Source organism: Corvus hawaiiensis, chromosome 7, assembly GCF_020740725.1.
Source record: "Corvus hawaiiensis isolate bCorHaw1 chromosome 7, bCorHaw1.pri.cur, whole genome shotgun sequence".
NCBI classification, from domain to species: Eukaryota; Metazoa; Chordata; class Aves; order Passeriformes; family Corvidae; genus Corvus; species Corvus hawaiiensis.
In genome coordinates, this window is record NC_063219.1 from 14,716,007 (window position 1) to 14,736,369 (window position 20,363).

General features: G+C 36.3%; 1 protein-coding gene across 1 annotated transcript in view; it reads right to left on the reverse strand.

Annotated features, from left to right (window-relative positions):
• Window positions 1-20,363, reverse strand: part of PARD3B (par-3 family cell polarity regulator beta) — a 403,293-nt gene that overhangs the window by 171,770 nt on the left and 211,160 nt on the right. Inside the window, exons 13-15 of the mRNA XM_048309307.1 lie at window positions 19,186-19,315; window positions 13,453-13,552; window positions 11,272-11,387 (exon numbers count right to left, since the gene is read on the reverse strand). Of these exons, the coding sequence (XP_048165264.1) occupies window positions 11,272-11,387; window positions 13,453-13,552; window positions 19,186-19,315 (346 nt within the window). The remainder of the gene's footprint in view (window positions 1-11,271; window positions 11,388-13,452; window positions 13,553-19,185; window positions 19,316-20,363) is intronic.

A 20,363-nucleotide genomic window follows, 5' to 3' on the forward strand; every position in this document is an offset into this window, starting at 1 on the left:
TTTTCAGATCAAAGACCTCAATTGTAAAAAGAATCCAGATGTGGAAACCTTCCCATCTGCAAGACATCTCACTGCCTCACAGGACCTCTGCAGATAATAAGGTCTCCCAAACACTGATCTTTTTGAAGGCTTATGCATGTTTTGTATGTTATATTTTATTTTGTCTATAAATTGTAACTTTGGAGTATTTCACATCATCTTATAAAGGAAGTTGTTTGCAGTAGCAACAGTTTGCAGACAGTAGTGGAGGAGCAAATTCTGAATGTAACAGGAATTGGAAGTTCTGTTCAGTAACTTCAGTTTATCATCACATATCTCAAGAAACTAATTAAAATACTCTCCTGGAGGGCTGAGGGGAAGAACCAATCACTATTTCTTAAAACGAATTCTATGCAAAGAAACGGTGGTAAATGTAATGTTAGGGATGATAAAACAAGAACAGGAAATGAATGTGAGGGTTGAAAGCTTATCCTTCAACTCTGCCTGCCCAAGCACTCCCTTATAGCTCGCCTTAAAACATAATCTCTTTATATGATAAAATAAATTGTCAAGTCATACCAAAAATTCCATAAATGCAAACTTAAACAAGCTCTGTATAGCGGTCACTATAAAAAGTTTACATAGAGGGTTATCTGTAATGATACAAGAACCTGCTATTTTCTACCCAGGAAAGAGCAGTACAGTAGTTACTGACACTTGGGAGTTACTACTGGGAAAATAATCACAGTAAATATTTTCTTATAATGCCTCCCCACTTGACAGTTAGGGAAGCTTTTATCCTCAAAAATCAAGATTCAGGACTGGGATTCACAACTGGAGTCATGAATCCACAAATGACCACTGTATCTCTTCTCTACTTCCGTGATCTAATTGTCACCTGATTATCAGCAAACTGACATAGTGTAGAGTTTTTGTGGGATGACAGTGCTAATAAGGTAAGACTAATTCTGTTTGCAGCATTATGTAGCGATTCTGCTAAACAAAACGGCAGTGGGACTAGTAAAAATTAGAAGTGCAAACAAAACTCAAGGAAGTTCTGCGCTCTTTGACCTTTCAACTTTTTCTAGTCCCTGGAAATGATAACTATTGAACTCCTTGCTATGCAGTTTGATCCTATAACGCCAAATGACTGGACAAGGATTTAGGATTTACTATAAGGATAGTTCAAACTCATCTTCCTCCTCCCTCCCCTCAAATTTCTCTCTAAGCAAAACAACCGTGGAAAACTTTGGTCCTAAAGATCAGTGCTCTGACAAGTTATGATTGTGTGAAAACAAGGGATTATAATGGAAACTGATTCACAACCTTAATTACAGCAGTCACTAATGGCAACCAGTATAATGTATGATAATTACTTAAAGCAGGTAATGTTACAGTACATAGGAACTTTAGAAAAAAGACAAAACCCAAGGTTCATAGTATTTTTTTTAAAACTATGCTGATGACTAGGTTTGCCTGAAACTAAGTTTTATATTATTAAAAGGGATAAATCCATTTAACATAATCATACTTTACACACCAGCTTCACACACAAAAATTAGATTTTAATACTGGAGGGAAAAAAGGAAGAATAAAATGATTAAAAAATGAAAAATAATCTTACCAAAATACAAGGTTAGCATTATGAGTTTAAGCACACACATGCACAAAAACTGGGAAATGCAAATATTAAAGTTCTATATCAAAGTTTGAACAAAATACGTGTGCACCTCCACAGGGTAGTTTTCATTTCATGGGTTATTATGCTTAGGCAGGGCCTTCTAGGCTGGCCATCTTTCATTAGACTGAACAGGAGTAGCACAGAAAAGACCACTGGAAAAGAATCCTATTCCTTCCTTTGTTTCCCCTGGAAACAAGGAGAAGACAACAGAAAAAAAAAAAAAAAGGAAAAAAAGAAAAAGGCTAACAGAAGATAAATACTTTGTATGCCAAGGTTGAAAACTAAAGATTTCATTTAGGAAGTACACTGGACATCCTGTTACACAAAACACCATTTGAAAACACTTCTTTGCACGTTGTTCAAAATTGATACAAACATTCAGTTATGACAAAAATAGTCTCTCTCTAGTCCTTGGCCTTTGAAAAAAGACAAGAACTAAGAGGAAATTTATTTTCTAAGATTCTACTAGTGTTAGCCTGTGTTTGTAGAAAATCACCTGAAAGATTTTAAACAAGGAAAAAATACCATCTACTCTTAGAACTCAAGTAAAAAGAATTCTAATTATTTTAACATCAAATAGTAATTACTTTGCAAATAACTGAAATATTTCAGCTCAAAAAGATCATACTTGGGAATGCACAAGTAACTTTTTATGAAGACACTAGAATTACTGTATATTCTTGAGCCAGAATTATTAAATGCATAACATCTCAAAAAACCCCAAAACCACCTAATTTGGGGACAGCAAAGAAAAATCTCAAAAAAAAAAAAAAAAAAGGTTCATACAAGAGAATAAATAGATTCACTAACAAGAAGACACTTCTCCTTAATTTGTGAATCAAACAAATACTTCACATTTTGAAAGGTCCCTGGAACCCCAGGGATTGTTAGTTCATGAAGTTATTAATGTTTGTCCGTAGAAATCATGCCAGCTCTTTTAAAGTAACATCTATTATTTAGGAACCACATTTTCACCACAGAAACCAGTTATGCATTCACCGTCACTACTCAAAGTAATTGCTGAAATAAAAATGAAAGAAGTTCTACAGCTACTTAATAAAAACATGGACATTTGGAGGCCTAGAAAGACCACAGATTATGCAAGATGGAATATTACCAAACCAAACAAATCTGTCCAGCTGATAGCAAACAACTGTCACTTTTTTTTAAACTACGCCAACAACCACTAGAGAGGGTAAGAAACCCCATCTCTCTATGCCATGAATGATCAGAATTTTTTAGTATTTCCTACGGTAATATTCTGGAGTGCTGTTTTGCTTCAAGAAAATAAATAGTATTGTTTAGCAACAGTAAAAGCACCCAACGTGCCTTCATGTCCTTCCACATACATGTTTTGACTGCCATTTCTGTGCCCTACTCAAGGTAACCATTTGAATTGCGTGACTTCCAATCGTTTAGCACACAACTACCTTCTGTACCTCTCAAAGTTTGCCTCAAATACAGTCCAGGCTTACACACAGGTAAACAATCTAGTTCCAAACTGCAGTTTAGAGAAGCACAAATCAATGCTGCTGCCAATCATGATAACCAATTTCCCTCCTTCTGCCCAGTTCAATTGCTGAACCATTACATTACTTTTCCCCAAACGAAAGAGTTACTACCGTTCACAAGATACAGGGTGCTGCTTAAGGGACTCTTTTGTGAAGGATCAGTTTTGCACATTGACCAAGAGCTACTAAAAAATCTTCTAAACATGCAAAAGTCACATGTGTTTCTGCTGGACAAACTGACACGTACCTTTGAAGACCAGCTGCAGTTCTGTGCTCAGAAAAGAAGCAAACAAGGATTAAAATTACAATTAATGAGGAATAATAATACAAGATACTGAAACACAAAAGAATTTCCTAAAAAACAAATTTCCTAACAAATACCTTTTTTAGTTAACAGGAAGCCAAATATAAAATTTCTCATTGTACATGAATCAATCCATAAGGGCTGTATTCCCGAACTACATATATAAATAATGCTTCTATACTTTTCAGAAGCCATCAGTTTCTATGGTAAAAACACATGATAAGAAAGCAAAGCCTCAAATGGGTCACTGTTTTTTCCTGGTATCCTTACCCAGCCCTTTCATCATAATGAAGACAGTGCATCATCCATTAATTTTAGTCAGTGATAGTGCCAAGGACATAATTCTCCTGCCAGTTTTATTTTCTGGGTGAAGCGTTTCCCCATCGAGGAGCGGCATAAATCACTCAGAGAAGTGGTGTCAATTGTTGTCTCACAACCACCACTTAGAAAATGCTGATTTCTGTTCTAGGTTTGCCCTGAAGTGCTGCATACAAATACCACAGGCTAAAATCCACAGTAGCAATAAAATGTGTGTATCAGAAAGGGCAAACTTGCACTGTCTTAAAATATTTTCCTTCAGTAATTCCCTCTCCTCACCTGTCCTTCATATAAGGGCTTTTATTCTGGGGTCACCCAGATATCCACCAACTACTCACTCATGAAGGTTTAGGAGTCCTTAATAGCTTTCTGTTCAGTGTTGAAAAGCTCTGAGACTACCAAAAGGCTTGCACAAGGGCCAAGGGAAAAAAAAAAAAAAAAGGTAAGCCTTTTCCAAAATGGCATCTAACACAATATTTGGGATACCCTGTTCAGCACATTCAAAGGCAGGAATAAATCACACCCAAACCGAGATTCTGGATTCTTTTTCTCTCCCGTACAAGGTTTTCTCTAATTAGATTTTTCAGAACAATTTTGTTAGAACTGATTTGATACTTCGATTCAATTGTGTTCGGAGAAGATCCCCAAGGGATACATCTTGTGTGTCAGCACATGGGAATGAAAGTGCTTAAGCTTGCATTTACTATTACTACTGCTTGTTGAAGAACCAGCAGTACAGTTGAGGCTGTCCACTGGGCACATTTAAGTTTAAATGGAAGTTTTTCTCCCGGCAGAAAAAAACCATTGTTTTACAATTTCCCAGCCGGCATGATACAAATTTCTTCAGTTTCTTGTAGTGCCATAACTACTCGTTCTTGAAGATTACACTGTTAATTGAGGCCATCACGGCTTCTTTTACACTTTTGTTGTCTTTTCTAATCCCCTCTCACCTCTGTTCCAGAGAAACCATACTAGGCTAAAACTCCCCCGCTGCACGTCTTCCGCATGTCATTAACACTTCTTCCAAATTCCTAGGGTTAAACTACAAGTTCCTAATGTAATCTGTCATTCACTGATTGAAAGCATTGATAGGGAACAGATTTAAGACAAAGTTTAGACAACATATATTTATACCAGTGTTCTTAAAAGTTACTTCATTATCATCTTTACCTTCTTTCTTATAGTAGCTATACATTAACTTAATTGCTGTTTTCTCCCCCAACACTTTCATAATCTAACTGCATTAACAGATCCACTCAAACTTAACACTAAAGCAGCCTAAAAAAAACACCTCAAGCATGTGTTACTAAGTTCTCAGCTGTGTCACCATCACAGCTCACATGATGCTCTCAGTCTGCTCCACAACAAACTTCCTTGTGTCTTAAGATGATTTCTACAAAACCAGTCCAGAAAGTTGATATTCTCATCTGCCCACTTCTGCCTTTATGCCACAACTCACCATCCCCTCAACTGCATCAGTGCAGATTTGGTGTAAAACTGAACAACAAAATTAGCCTTGTTAAAAGCCTCTCTTCACAAACAGAAAAAACCTAATTTCAGTCTTATTTCAATTCATTTAACAGTGTCCCTATCACTTAAGAAATGATTTTGTTTCATTCCTGACTTATAGATCTTACAAACAGAAATTTGAAAGTCATTTAAACTATGAAAACTGCATTGTGGTCATTTGTAAAAACTGATTCTGCAGAGTACCCTCAGAAAATGTACATCTAATCTGACAATACTAGAAAGCAACTCATGATGTTAGAATATTGTTAAAATATCTTTTAGCCCTTGATACCAAAGACAATCACAGCCATAAGCAATATAGTTTTTCCTAAACCTGTAACATTTTTGTTTTTGAAAAGCCTCTCTTCCAAAGATGATTTGTTAAATTACTGTTATAAGCCAGTAACATTGAAAAGATTCTTAGAATTCTGATCTGGCTTCTCCAATTCCTCATTAATGCTCTAACAAACCTAACTAGCTCCTAAATCCAGTTCTGAAATTGGTTTCAACTCAAAGCAACCAAATAAATGTATTGCATACATATGACATGGTTAACAAAACAATGACTATAAAATACCAAACTACTTTTTGTCCCACTAATATACCACAACTCTCACTAGGGACTTCCCAAATGCATTCTCTCAATTGTATCTGAATCCAAACATTGCTTGAAAGAGCAATCTTCATTAGCTCTGTCTGGTCCTCATTTGGCTATGTTTTGAGATATTTATTTCAGTTTACAGAAATTTCACTCAGAGTAACAATAATCTGCTTCAGAGCAAACCATGAAGCAGCTAATAGCATCTTGATTGCATTTTCCACATCCTTCTGGATATGGGACACAGGTTTCCCTTTATTTTGAGGCGTTTTAGAAGTATGAACTGTAATCGAATGCATCCCTTCACTGACAAAGAAATTAGCATTTAGTTAAATACTAGCTTCCTTGCAGAATACTCCATACCTTATACCTTGCACATTTACTTGCTAATTATTCCTAAATAAATAAGTTGGCCAATATTTTAATAAATGTGCCCCAAGGTTAAGGGACTCCAAGTATGTCTAATGATGTTTCAGCAAACAATATTTCACTCACATTTAAAATCAAGTAAAGGACATATCCATTTCTTCAGGCTATAGAGCTTAATCAGTTAAAATTTATGGGGTTTTGCCTTTGATGGAGAAAAGAAGAGGGAATTAAGCAGCACCTTGGGATAGTGGTCATGGGTTATTAAAGCAACATCCTCAAATAAAAATCCACACAGTACTTCGCCTGAATTGATACACAACAGAATTGCTATATATTCATATGATTCAATTTCACGTTGCTTCAGGTTAAAACAAGCCACGCTTTCATGTGTTTGCATACAATTCCCATGGCTGTAGTTTTTACAGTACATTTATGCACAGCCTAAACCACTCCCATGCATAAAGATCTATGGAAAGTGAGGGTGTTGGAGATAAGACACCTTCTTTCCTTTCATTTTCATAGAGCATGCTGATTTACACCTTCCAATAAAACATTAAAAAACAATTTCACATTAACATTACAAAAATTACCTTTTTAATATCATTAAAAAACCAAACACTATTGAAAATGGATTCTGACAAAATATTATATAGAAATTCTTCTCTAGAGAACTGTGGTAATGTAAGTGAAAATGTGTGTATATAGAAGGTTGTTAAAGGAAACGGAAAATCATCCTTCCAATGACTTATTTAGAAGCCATTGATTTCTTAATTTTTAATCTGCTGTTAAGTTTCAAAAGAAGTGTTCCAGTTCAGTGGGAAGGGAAAACACAACATTTATTTCCACCTTTTTCATTTTGTTTTGATTATTTTTAACACTGTGCTCTAAGCACAAGTCCAAGCTTGGCATGCAGTACAACTCTGGTTAGCACAAAGTCAGACTTTGGCCCTGCACAAATTCTTGAAGTCGCAGTTATAAGGGGGAATCTTTGCTTTGCTAGCATATGGGTGACCATGGCTGAAGAACAAAAAAAAAAATTCAACTGAGAGGATGTGTCAGGTGCCAGGATCAGCAGAAGAAAACAGGGGCCTGTGATCTTTTTACCACCACCTGTTCAAAATAAAAGTAGGCAAGGCAAAGAAATATATACCGTAAGACTCAGGATATGAACTCTGCCAGTGATCCAGAAAGTGCTGTCAGTATCTCAACACAGCAGCAGGGAAGAACATTAAGACTTATAGCTGACGTGGAACTAATCTGTAGCCTATTACAATGAATGAAGCTGTAAATTTTGAGAAGCATTTGATCACTGTGGAAATGATGGATACTAAAACAGGGAACCAGTCACCCTGCCCCCACACACTCTGCATAAGGACATCTGCACATATGAGGCAAGTTCTGCTCGTATCTGCAAAACCAAAAAAAATATCATTACCACTAGATGTGCCTTTTTCTTTTTTTTCCTTGATTTCTACAACAGCAACTCAATGACACATGCCATTGATTTTTATTTTTTAAAGTAGGTTCAAGCAAAAACTAACTCATCTGGAAAGAAAATGAGTTCTTGAAGTACACCAACTTCAGGCAATGCTAGTTTTGGGTTCATGCTATCTGTGAATTTGGCAATTAAGACTTGTGTCAGTGCATAGGACTCACGGCATGACAGCCTAAATAACCAGGTGGCAGTGGTTCATGCCCTCTGCTCCTGCCCAGCTGCCCAACCAACAATTCAGTCATGCATCAAGTGTCAATAAACTCCAGCTGCCCCACTGGCAAGTAACCTACAGCTGGATATGCCAAGTTCCTTTCACTGCAGGGTTTGCTCTGGAGAGTGACAACAACAAATTGATGCAACGTGTTAGCAGTACTGAAACTTTTTCACCCATCCTTATTACCTCACATTATTCACTGAGGATATTAATTTATAGCAATTATTATTTTGTAAATAGGTATGAATGAAAAATGAATGAAAAGCAGATTAAACACTCAAAGGTTTCTGGGCCTAAATATATATAAAACTGAAAGGATAAACATCAGTGTTCAATGGGTTTCCACTGTGAACCTGTGTAATTATAAACTAGTCTTTACTTAACAGATTTGCCTTGTATATACATCAGGCCTCATCAAAGCCAGGAAGATCCTTACTATGCAATTTCACTAGCTCCCTAATTTAATGAATTTACTCTTTTCATGTAAGATTCACAATCCATAATAACATCTGGATTTTCTTCTGTTTAAAATGTTCTCTTACCCATCTTCGATGATCCTTCAGATGGTGATGTCATTTAGCAATCCCTGCCTTTTTAACCTCATAATTAGGCACTGGATGCATTATACACATTTCAAGGTGAAGTAGAATATTTCCTAAGTGAGTGGCAGTACAGATTTCACATTTATGCCCTGTATTAGACCAGTTCTGTTGCCTACTGAATCTGTGATTGTCATTCTGGGTCTCTCGACCCAGTCTCTGAGTGATTTCACAGATCTGTGGAGACACATGATTCAGAGACAATTGGTTTAAAAAGAAAGAAACTGCATCTAAATCACGTGTTCTAAGGCCTCAGAGCTCCCCTCCTGGACTCCAATTCTCTGTTTTCTTCCATTCATCATGTTAGATTTGTTTTTAAAGGGACTGACAGAACTTGAGAACAAAAGAAAAGTAGTAAGTGGACAGCATCCCATGACTCCTGGAAAAATAGGGCTTAGAACATTTCAAAGAAAGGACATCTCCCCTCTGCTACCAAATTAGCTGAAAGATGACTTCCCTCTTTCCTTTTTTTTTCAGGAAACAGTGCACTGAAATCAGTAATGGGTACATGGCTGCATCTTGGGATGAGAAGTTACTACTGGTCATGACTGCAGTTAAGTAAGAAGCAAGCAAAAAACCCTAAGAAATAACTTTGTTTTCCCAAAAATCCATCCTGGAATGTGTATTATATGAATGTTCTATTTGGAAGAACATTTTTGTATACCAAACTCTTGGGATTTTATTTGTAATTGAAGCACTGTATATTGCAGTTACTTCACTTGAGATTTTCATGTTTCTGTTCCGTTTCCTCTTCCAGACAGTAGTTTCTGCTTAAAATCTTTCAAAAGGTGGGAAGCCAAACATGGTACTTCACTGCTTGCTAGAGGAAGACTGTAAAAGGCCCTAGCTTTCATCTTCCTCAGTTTCATTATTTGCCAAGCTATGTGCAAGGAATTTTACTTCATCTATTGTTATTTATAAAACAATATAGTGCAGATCTTTCATAGTCCCTCCAGTTCCTTACATGACTGTCTCAAGTAGTAGATTTACCTTCACATACCCAATCAGACTGGTTATCACCCTTTTTATTTTTTACTTTTATAACACAAGTGGCATTTTCAACAGTAACTTCTACAGACAACAATTTTTGAACAACCTAAAAGATATATTTGTATCCCATTTTTATTTTATTTTTGTATCCAATTGTATTTTAGTTTTTAGCCACCATCATTTAGCGACTCGTATATATTCTCAAAGGATTGCTTTTGGGTGTCAAGAGCAGATTGTGTATAGAATTTGAAGTATGAGTTACCTGGCAGCTCTGAATATGCTCTCATGCACACTCCCACTGCCTAACTCTACACTGGGTGCTTATGAGCATTCTTTCTTGGGAGTTCTGTGGGAGCTGGAAGCAAACCTTTCTAAAAGATGACTCAGTAAAGCTGAACATCCATTTTTCTAGTAGACTACGTATAATTTATGTTTTGACTCAAGTCTGTAAATTCAACCATTTTTTGAGAGCACTTTCATTCTTAAAAAAGTACCCAATACATTACTCTTCATTAAAACAGTGTAACAGAAGATGAAAATGACTTATTTCTGGCCTGGTCATGCAGTAGTGTTACAATTCTGCCTTAAGACGTTTCTTAAATTAATCATATCCATTCTTATGCATTCCATGCATTAGTAACTGTCTGGCTTTCCTTACATGCCATTAGAGGAGTACACACACTTAATGTTACATCAAAATATCCTGTTAAGATGACAATAAAAATCAACAATACAAAACCTAAGACCAGTCTGGAACATTTCAGGGGAAAAATAACCTGCAAGGTAACAAAAATCCACCTTGAATATATACATATATGAAATTAATCGCTTTCTATTAATGGTGTACAAAACCTGATCCAACAAAGCACACAAATCTATTGTTAAAGATATCCTAATGGCAGTCCTCAAAGTTTCCCCATCAACACTGGAATTTGAAATAAAACCAAAACAAACAGATAAAGACTGAGTGTGGCCAAGAAGAAGCAAAATGAAAAAGAAAACCTTATCTGGGTTTTTTTGAGACTTAACAGGCTTTCTTGAACCCTCATTAAAGCCTGGCCTGGTTTTCGGCTGCAGTAACACTTCAATCTTCCACCTGCAAATGCTTTCCTGGTATTGAAAGAACCTTTTACTTTCTGCTTCACCCCCCTGCAAGATTTCCTGCACTGATGGGTAGAGAACCATAACCTTACACTCTTCAAGCATTTATAAAGACCTACTGCAACACTTTGATTGCTTCTGTTTGTCATTGTCAATGAAGAAATAAACAACTTGTGTTAGGAATGTTTCCCTTTGTCCAGTGTAGTTTTACAATCATTTATATTCTATAAAAGAAATTACTTTTGTGATTGCTGGTTTTGCTTTATATTTTAGGCATACAAAACTTGTACAGCAATTCTTTCTGCTCATTTTTCCATCATTCCCCCTTTTCCTCAGCTAGGATTTCAATACAATGGGCCTTTAAAAAAAAAAAACCAAACAACAAAACCCAAACAAAAAACGAACAAACTTTCTTCAGCTCCAATAAAAAGGGTATTTGCAAACAGCTGCTAGAGGAGGCTGACCATTGTTCCCATCACTGCAGCTCCTCTGCAGAAGTTACTCCCTGATGTTAGTGTTAAAGAAACAAAAGCAAGAATCAGAGATGGTGCAGATGGGCTAAGGCTAAAACGCTGACCTGCATGTCACCCCAGCCCTTCTTACCCAGATCCATGCTTTTGGAGGCTTTCAAATTAATTGATTCAGACTGCTTGGCTGGTGTCAAAGATCTGAAGTTGATGTGCTGATCTTTTAAATGCATTGCTGAATTTATGATAGGGCTGTAGGGAAAAAAAAAAAGTTATGTAAAATATCAAGGTACAAGTTCAAACCACAAGTGAACTAATTAAAGACTGCCCAAATATACATGTGTTTCTTCCTCCAGTTGCTTACAGCATGCATTTCTAAAATCAGATATTGATTCTCAACTTCCTTTTCTGAGACTTAACACCTTCAGTCACTTGGTTTTTCATCACAGATGGAAATATAAATGTGAAGGATTAGTTATAACTTTCTTTTCATTTTGCTAGTTCTATCTAACCACTGCATTTCCAAATAACATGCTACAGAATGTTGGAGAAATACTGACAATGTACCTGGATCAATTCTACTTCATCTGCTAATATAAAATTATTTTATAGCCTTGCACCACACTTATGCAGTGGCCAGAGGTCTTTTGGAACATGCTATGACTGAAGAATTCCAGGGCATTGTGGTTTGGTTGTTTTGATTTTTATTTTGTTTTGGTCTTTTTTTTTTCCATTCTTTTACTTTAAGGCAACTTTCTAAACATTTCAAAATCGTACCTGAGTGAAACTCCAAGTAAATTTCAGCTCAAAGTGCAACACCTCAATGCAATCTGAAATCTTATGTGTGTCTTTTTGATTAGAAAAAGAAATTATTCTTTTAGGGAGTCCTAAGCAAAAAAGCAGTTTGAAAAATAAAAATATTTATTTCCAAATTGTTCAAAAGGTTTAGATTTACAGTGTCAAAATACTTTCCTAAGTATTTTCCTATGCATTTTGTTGAAATGCAATTTCAGTGAAATCCATGTGACTTGATAGAGCTGTTCAATTTCAAGAGAACTTAAGTTTTAAATGGAAAAACAATACAACACTGGAAAAGACAAAGGGCCTGTAAATTCATCATCATTTTAATACATCATCAGCATTTAAAAGAATGTTTTTCTCCTAGCTTGAAGGAAAAATTAGGAACAGATTCTAACAAACAACTGCAGTTGAGAATGTAATGCAGAATATTGCATTGATCTGAGTAGACTTGTTTGTTTATCATGTCATACATACCTCCCTGGGAGACCAGAAATAACAAAATTATTCTAGCGTAATTACTCTGTGTTAGCAAAAAGAAAATAGTTATGAAAGTTTTGTATGAAGAATTCAAGGTATCCATAATAAAATGTACCTACTCTTTGATACTACATGCAACCAATCACTTAAGGGTAGTGGGTGTTTTTACTCACTCATGCACACAAGGACAGACACATAGCTAAATTTTTAGCTGAAATGCATACGTTCTTAATATCATTGCTGTGGATGCACGACTATCAAAATTGAATACAGAGTAAATGAAGAAACAATGTTCAGCATTGCATTTCAGCATCATGATCAGGATTGGTTGCATTCATCATCAGAAGAGGTTGAAATTATGCCTTTGATTTGAATCCTGTGCTACTTGAGATAGAGAGAGTATGAGCCATGGTGAACTTCAACATGTTTACACTTTTTTCTGCACCTCCAGACTTCTGTATTTACTAAGGAAATTAAAGCTTGTACCTGCTATCAAGCATGCCAGGCTTTGCAATAGTATCTGAAAAATCTACCCAATACCTTTAGAACTGGGGAAGTGTTCATTAATTTTTCTCCTACCCATTTCAGTGTTCAGACTTACCAAAAATTCATTTTGTAACCTCAAGAATATCTTTGGGTGACAGAAGGAGATTCAGTTTCTTACAAACTGTGTTTGGCTTAGACTTTGAGAGCTTTACAAGAATTCACACTGTATTTACACATTGCACCCATGGTCCAGTTTTAAATTAACTTTTTTTTTTTAATTGAGATTTTGCTTTGGGATTCTTTTTGTTTCACTGAACACAAGATGGGTATCATGGATAGCAGGCATACAGCAGCTTATGTACAACTGAAATGACTGACACACTAAATGCTAAAATAACATTCACAGATTATATTAAAATATCTTCCAGGTGACTAAAGAGAATGGTACAAATTTAAAAAAAAAAAAAGGTCATTTTATAATCAATTAGAATTGTTATCACAACCATTACTGAGCAATTAGTGCTGTAACTATTAAGAAGAGCTGAAGTCCAACCTGTGATTATAATCCTCATTCAGCAGATCCTCACTAGGATGTGGTGGGAGAGGTGGTGGGGTTTCGTTTTCACCATTGCCACGATCAGAAACTGGAAAATCTGAAATAAAATTTAGAAAGGGGTTAAATAACCTGCAGAAGCAACTACATTACACCAGTTCACTGACTGATGACTGGAAGGCCTCAAGCAATGTTGAAGTAAATCACATATTATTCAAATCCCTAAACTAACTAAACTAGAATTAAAATCACACCAAGCAGAAAATACACCCCTTGGGATTTTCCTGAAGAGCTGATTTTCAGATTTGCATATATATAATTAAAGGTAAATATAGGGAAACTTTGTACTTATAGTGAAGTTAAGTGCAAGGCACAAATTGCTTTACTCCATTTTAGTGGAGTGCTTTACTCCATTTTTAACTTCTCCATAGCTGCATCCGAACTGATTGTAGGTTCATGCTTTCAGTCCCTTTGATGGGGAGCATTTATCACCTTTCACGTACAGAAGAGAACCACATTTTCAGCAAAGACCTCAGAGGAAGAAAAATTTCTGTTATCCTATGGCAAGAGAACAAAGTGGCATTTCTTAATTACAGTCTTAACTTTCCTACCATCACGGTAACTCCTTCTTTACCTTTACAACAGCATTCAGCTAACACTAGAAAATTACTTTTTACAAAGACAAATACAAACTACTCAAACCATTCAGTGATTTGCTAAGCAACAACACTTAAATACCTGCAATATTTAATAAGACTGCAGTTCATTATTGGTCATTATTGGCCTGTAAATTCACTTCTCAACTCAAAGGTATCATCCTAGAAAAAGTCCCTGCATTTTTCAATGTAGAATATGTCTTCACCCCTCCAAAACTTAACAGGAAATATGAACACTTTCTTGGGTTTTAATGGCAGGTAAGCAATCTAACAATAATGACATGCCACACTTTCATATGACCTGTTCTGTTGCATGAAATGTTGGCAGTCTTTTTGTACAGTCCTGTGTGAAAGCACTAGCCTAACCTGAGAGAAAAAGGGTCGACAAGGAGGGATCAAAGGAGAAAGCAACATATTATATTTATTTGAAAAGAACACAGATATAGCAAACAAAAAAATATTGGGAAAAAAACTCCAACAATTCCCCCAAAAAACCCAAAAAAACCCCAACCCCCATAAACCCACACTATTAGCTCAAGAATCCTATAAAATTCCTATTGGCTGGATAGCCTCCTAAAGGTGAGAATCAGAAGAAATAGCTCAAACCCTGTATCTCAGGAAAACTGTGAGCATCATCAGAAGAAAGTGAGGATAAGCAGATGAGGAGAAAAGTTTTGATTTAGACTTTAAAAAGTGATTGCCAGTTGGATGTAAAATACAGGTATGCTACCAAACACACACACACAGGCTTCTTGCACTGTGATCCCATTCCTTCAGGTTTGAACACAAGAACAGGAAACAAATGAAAAGTAAAAGGTGAGTTCTCACAGGAAAAAGAATTTAGAACAAAAGAGGAACTCATATGGTTCAGTGTGATACCAAATATAACTACCAAAAGGAAGGAGACTAGGAAGTTCTGCAAAAAGATTGCAGGACATTAATAAGAAATGCAGGTGAAATTCCCTGTCAGACTGCAGTGAGTCTACAGGAAAGCAGGGGAAAACTCTTGAGACATACAAAAAGGCTGTTATCACTCTGGAACAGTCCACTAGATGTGCACTGGATTGTTCTTTGAATATATGCTTAGTGAAGTCAAAGGGAGACAGTAATTTACAAGTCCAAGAAAGTCCAAACACCCCAACTAGAAATCAATAGTTAATGGTGTGCCTTGTTAAGTAGCACCTAAGGTTTCATTCTTCCTCTCTGAAAAACGATGTAATATAATTCAGAAGGATATTGAAAAGAGAGCAAGGATAGTTGGACACAAGTAGAAACATTACTACAAGGCCCAGGGATTAGGATTCTTTAGAGAAAGAAGCAATGAATGGGGACACAAGAGGAGTCTATGGAATTGTAGAAGCTATGCATAAGGTGAAAAGGAAGCTCTTGCTGGCTCATACACAGTAACAGAAGGCAACCAGTTTAACTATCTAGCAGCACACCTAGGACAAACACAAAGTAGTGTTTTTCACAGAACTGATTTCCATGAGAATGCTTTGGAAACAAAACTTAAAAATATTAAGAAATGTACCGAAATTTAGAGATGTATCAATGGCACAATGGCCCAGAGAGAACCTTAGTAGGTCCCTAAACCACTGACTATCCAAAGAGGAAAGAGATGCCTGATGGAAAAAAAACAAACCAAAACCAACCAACCCCCAACCAACCAATCAAGAAACCCTAAAAAACCCCACCAATCCCACAAAACCCCCAACAAACTGAAAAAAAAAAATCTAAAACCACACCACACTTACAGTGCGGTTAGCCTTTTTGAGCAGACTCCTATAGCCATAGCAAGAGACTGAGCATGTTGTGTAGTCATAGTAACTTAGACTCACAGTAATGGGTCATCATTTCACCAAGGCTGTTAGATCATGGGTTACCACTGGCATTTTCCTTGCAGTAAAAAAAGGGTACACACAGAAAAACATCAGACTTCCTTAGTGAATCAGAAATGATCACAAGGGATTACAGCTCCCAGTAAAATGGGAGCAGGAGCCAGAAAATGAGAGAATTTAACCTAAGGAGCAGTCACTGGCTCCATATTCAAAACCTCAGGAAGTGACCTTAACAGATCCAGATAAATCTAAGCACTGAGCAAAATGTATTTAATTTTCAGATATTAAACAGACAGAGAGTAAAAGAGAGAAACTTAGGCAGAGTAAAAATTGATTCTGTCTGTAAGACATGTGCAGCATTTACAAGGAAAATCTAAATAATTAAATATGTCACTTCTTAATTTTCTATCTTGATGTTACCACAGATGTATGAAAACAGAGGTGCTTGTACAACCATGAGAATTTAGCAGTCTCTGGTAGTAGAGAAAGTTTGATTATTTTACTACTCAACCCAAGAGATGACAGCATTTTTCCTATAACTATTTATAACATAGGGTTATAAGAAATATATCAGAACCTCTAATGAAACACATTCCAATAATCTTTCAACACCAGAAATGTAAAGCTGCTGGCACTAATGTATCAATTCTCAAAGAGGTTGTTCTAAAAAACACCGTGCAACAGCTTGGCAGCAAATGAAGTGAGGACCTGAAGGCAGCAAGTATCATTCATGCAAAAATAGAACAAACACTGGCATTTCAATATTGGTTCACTACCCCCTCCCCCCTTATTTAAATATCCACAGGCAAGACAAAATTTAATGTTTTGGCTATAAGCATTTTTCCCTAGACATTATTTTTTCTTGCTCATGTATAATAAAAAAGACTCTTAAAAAAGACAGCAATGTTAGCAAGCCAAGCTTCAGTGTGTTTTTGCTGAGTTTTTACAAGAATTTTATTGGTAGGAGCAGTGAATGGTACTGGAAATAACTTATTAGAAAACATTAATTAAGGAAGTGTCATTTTATGAAATGTAATACAGCTCCTGCATTAAATTCTTACATCAGATCCCATATTGTGTTAAAAATCTCTTCTGTGTTTTATTATTCTTTTCAAAAATGTACCAACTGCACTTCTACATTCAAGACGTGGATAGCACACTGTGAGCACATATAAAGATCTGTTCCAGCCTGACACAAGAAGCTCACTAAGTTTGTGACTTAGACACACAACCAAAAGACACAAATCTCATAGCTGAGATAAAAGAGGGTTGTGCACAGGCAAAGTGTCTCACCCTTACAGATGCCTTGAAACACTGAGGACAAAACTTTGTAAAAAACAATGCAAAAAAAATTTTAAACCAGTGATGGGAGGAAATAAGTGACAGGCTCATATGGAAAGCAGAATGAGCATTAGCTCAAAAATAATTAATTCTATGATTTCAAAATAAGAGAAATATTTCTGCAATGTGTGACACTAGTGTAAGCCTGAAGTATACTTCACCAAAACAATTTTGTATCAGAGCTGTCCCACAGCTGCCCTGCTGCAAGTGCCTGTGCAGTTTTCCATTAAGATCACTGAAATTTTACTCATCAAATGCCAAATCTTCAACAGAAATCGCAATACAATACAATGATACCTTGAGTAAGTGGTAGCAACGTCTTCATCATCTTGTCCACCGACTCCAGTTCCAGTCATGGCCATGGCTGTGAAGACCCAGCCATACCAAACCCTCCCTGTACCGGCAGCACTCCAAAGCTTCCTTTTCACATCCAACACATTCTCAGAATTCTAAGGCCACCACATTTTTTTTGCTATAATGCCTCTTTACCATAATTCTTTAATTAGAAAGATGCCTATTTAAAATGATTTTATGACTCAGCTGCAAACTAGTCATCCTGATTTTTGACCACAGTTGTAGAATCTTTATCAGAAAGTACAACTCTTCCACATAATTTGTTTTGAATTCAAGTGACAGGTTAGCAGTTGCCATTCATCTGCATCAATGGTTTCAGAGCATTTGCTTTTATGGTTTTTAAGGAAGCATTTAAAGGTATTTGCTGCTTTCTGATTTTTCTTTGCTAATGACTAACTCTACAGAGCAGGACAGCTCCAAAGATTGGACCCTTTTTGCCTGAAACTACAGAATGAGTGTAAATTCCATACAAGAGAAACATAAGGTAGATCTAAACAAAGGATCTGATCTTTGAATATTTAAAATGCTTCAGACTATATCTAATTCTTTGCCTGGAGTCACACTGTCAAAATATTGAAGTCAACACAAATAAGTTACCCCTAAATTCTATGGGAGTTTCTCTTGAGTTTTACAGATAAGGGCTCTTTGGTTTTGATTAAAACTACCCCACACAGTCATCACAGCAGCCTATGAAATTACTTTTTGCAGGCTACCCTGATTCCACAGTCGTCTAGGAAGGTGGGAAAAATCATGCATAATTCAACTACATCAAAGAAAATCTTTTTTTCCTACTGGAAGGTATTTAACCATGTGCTTGGCTTGAAGAATAAGAGCACACTTAAAAGGATAGGGGTCAAGACCATCTTGAATACTTAAACTTTTCAAATAACTAGTACCTTGCTGAGTCAGGAGCAAATTGGACAGATAGTACAGTATGCCATCAGAAATGAAAAAAGACAGGAAAAGAAGTGGCCTTAAATGCTCTTACTTGTATTCTTCTATATGCTCGCACATGTAGGCTTTCTTTGCACAATTTACACAATTACCTAATTCTTTTTAATGAGTTCATTAATATAATTCCAATTTGTAAATTAAGGGATGGTTCTAACCTTTGAACAAATTTTACCTTAAAGTCTAAAATAAGCAAGTGTACTTTTCAAACATCATGTTTTAGTATAAATTAATTAAGCTTATAATAACCTAGGACATAATCTAAAAATTAAATGCAAAAATCATTGCACTCATTAAAGATATATAGAAAATAAACATTTTGACAACATATATTTTGCACTCATCATTTGTTTTTTATCCAGCCTTACGTGTTGGGGCAGCGAGCTAGAAACTGTTACTTAAACTGGAATTTGTGCCAGGAATCTCATTCACAACTTCTGAGTCAGCTCTCCCACCCTCGCTGGATCTTCAAGCCTCAAAGTAACATAGTGTGCACTTACTCTAATTAACTGCTTTTGGTGGCAGTGGATTTCAGGAAACAAAACCACAAAGCACCCTCTGTCTCAGCACAGAGAAGGATATGTAGAGACTACCTTTTATTCCTTCCTGAGGACTGCGTGTTACAAATTGCTGGAGAATGGGATCATTGCGGCGGGAAGCAGCTGTGAAGTTATGACTCCCATCAAAGGCTGATTTTTGAAAGACTCCCTGGTCCGAGCGTTCCTAAGGGAAAAACAGAACCACACATTGCAACACAAAATTTACACATACAACAATGCAGAAGAGCATCCATCACTGCACACAGTGCACAGACACAGAGTGATATAATGTGTTCACTGTATATTGCCTCCTCTCAAATGAGAAACTTGAGAGAGCTCTTCAAAATTGCTGTCTGGTTTTGCTGACCATGAAATAAGAACAATATCCAAGCAATAACAACCATTAAGAATGATGCACAAAAATGAAGACTTTTTTTTTTTTTTTTTATGACCCACAACTGGCTTCATTCAAATTCTCCATCTGGGAGGGCAGCTTGTGACATTGTCAACACAAGAACATGGGCAATGCCAATGGTATTTTTCTGCCAGCCAGCTGGTTCCCTTCTCCCCGAGACTGAGTGCATATGTTCTGATGATCACACACTAGAACAGTTTTGCAAGTAAGGAGTTACACCAAACTCCCAAATGCAGGTCTTCTGGCTAGCAGCTAAACAAACTCCTGTCACACCTCTAGTCAGCTTTTCTTTGGCGACATTTTCTACCCCCCCATACATGCCATAGCGCCTAATTTATTCTCCTGAGCAGTTGCTCAAAGGAAAAAAGTTGGGAAAAAAAAATATAAACAAAAATCACAGTTTCTAAAACTGGGACAGACCCAGCAAGACATTTCTGTACTCATTATTCAGGGAAAACCAAAACCCACACAGGGGAATATTATGGCTAGTTTTCAAAGCAACCTTTATATTTTCTGTGATTTTGTATCTGTTTTTTTTGAAGGGGGATCCAACTGGCTTCTATTTTTAAACTGCATGTTCATTATGTCAGCAAATGTTACACTAAATATATATATATATATTTTTAATTCCATAGTCACATCTACAGAAGAAATACATGTATCTAGCCCACATAATTTATTTTTAAAATGATGCAAGAGGTTTAATGTACTGGCAAGTGATTGCCTGCAAAGCAAGACATAAGGAAGGACAGCATGTTATACCTCCTTGAAACCCATCTTTCAAGCTTAATAATAAAAATAAAATAACGTAACAATT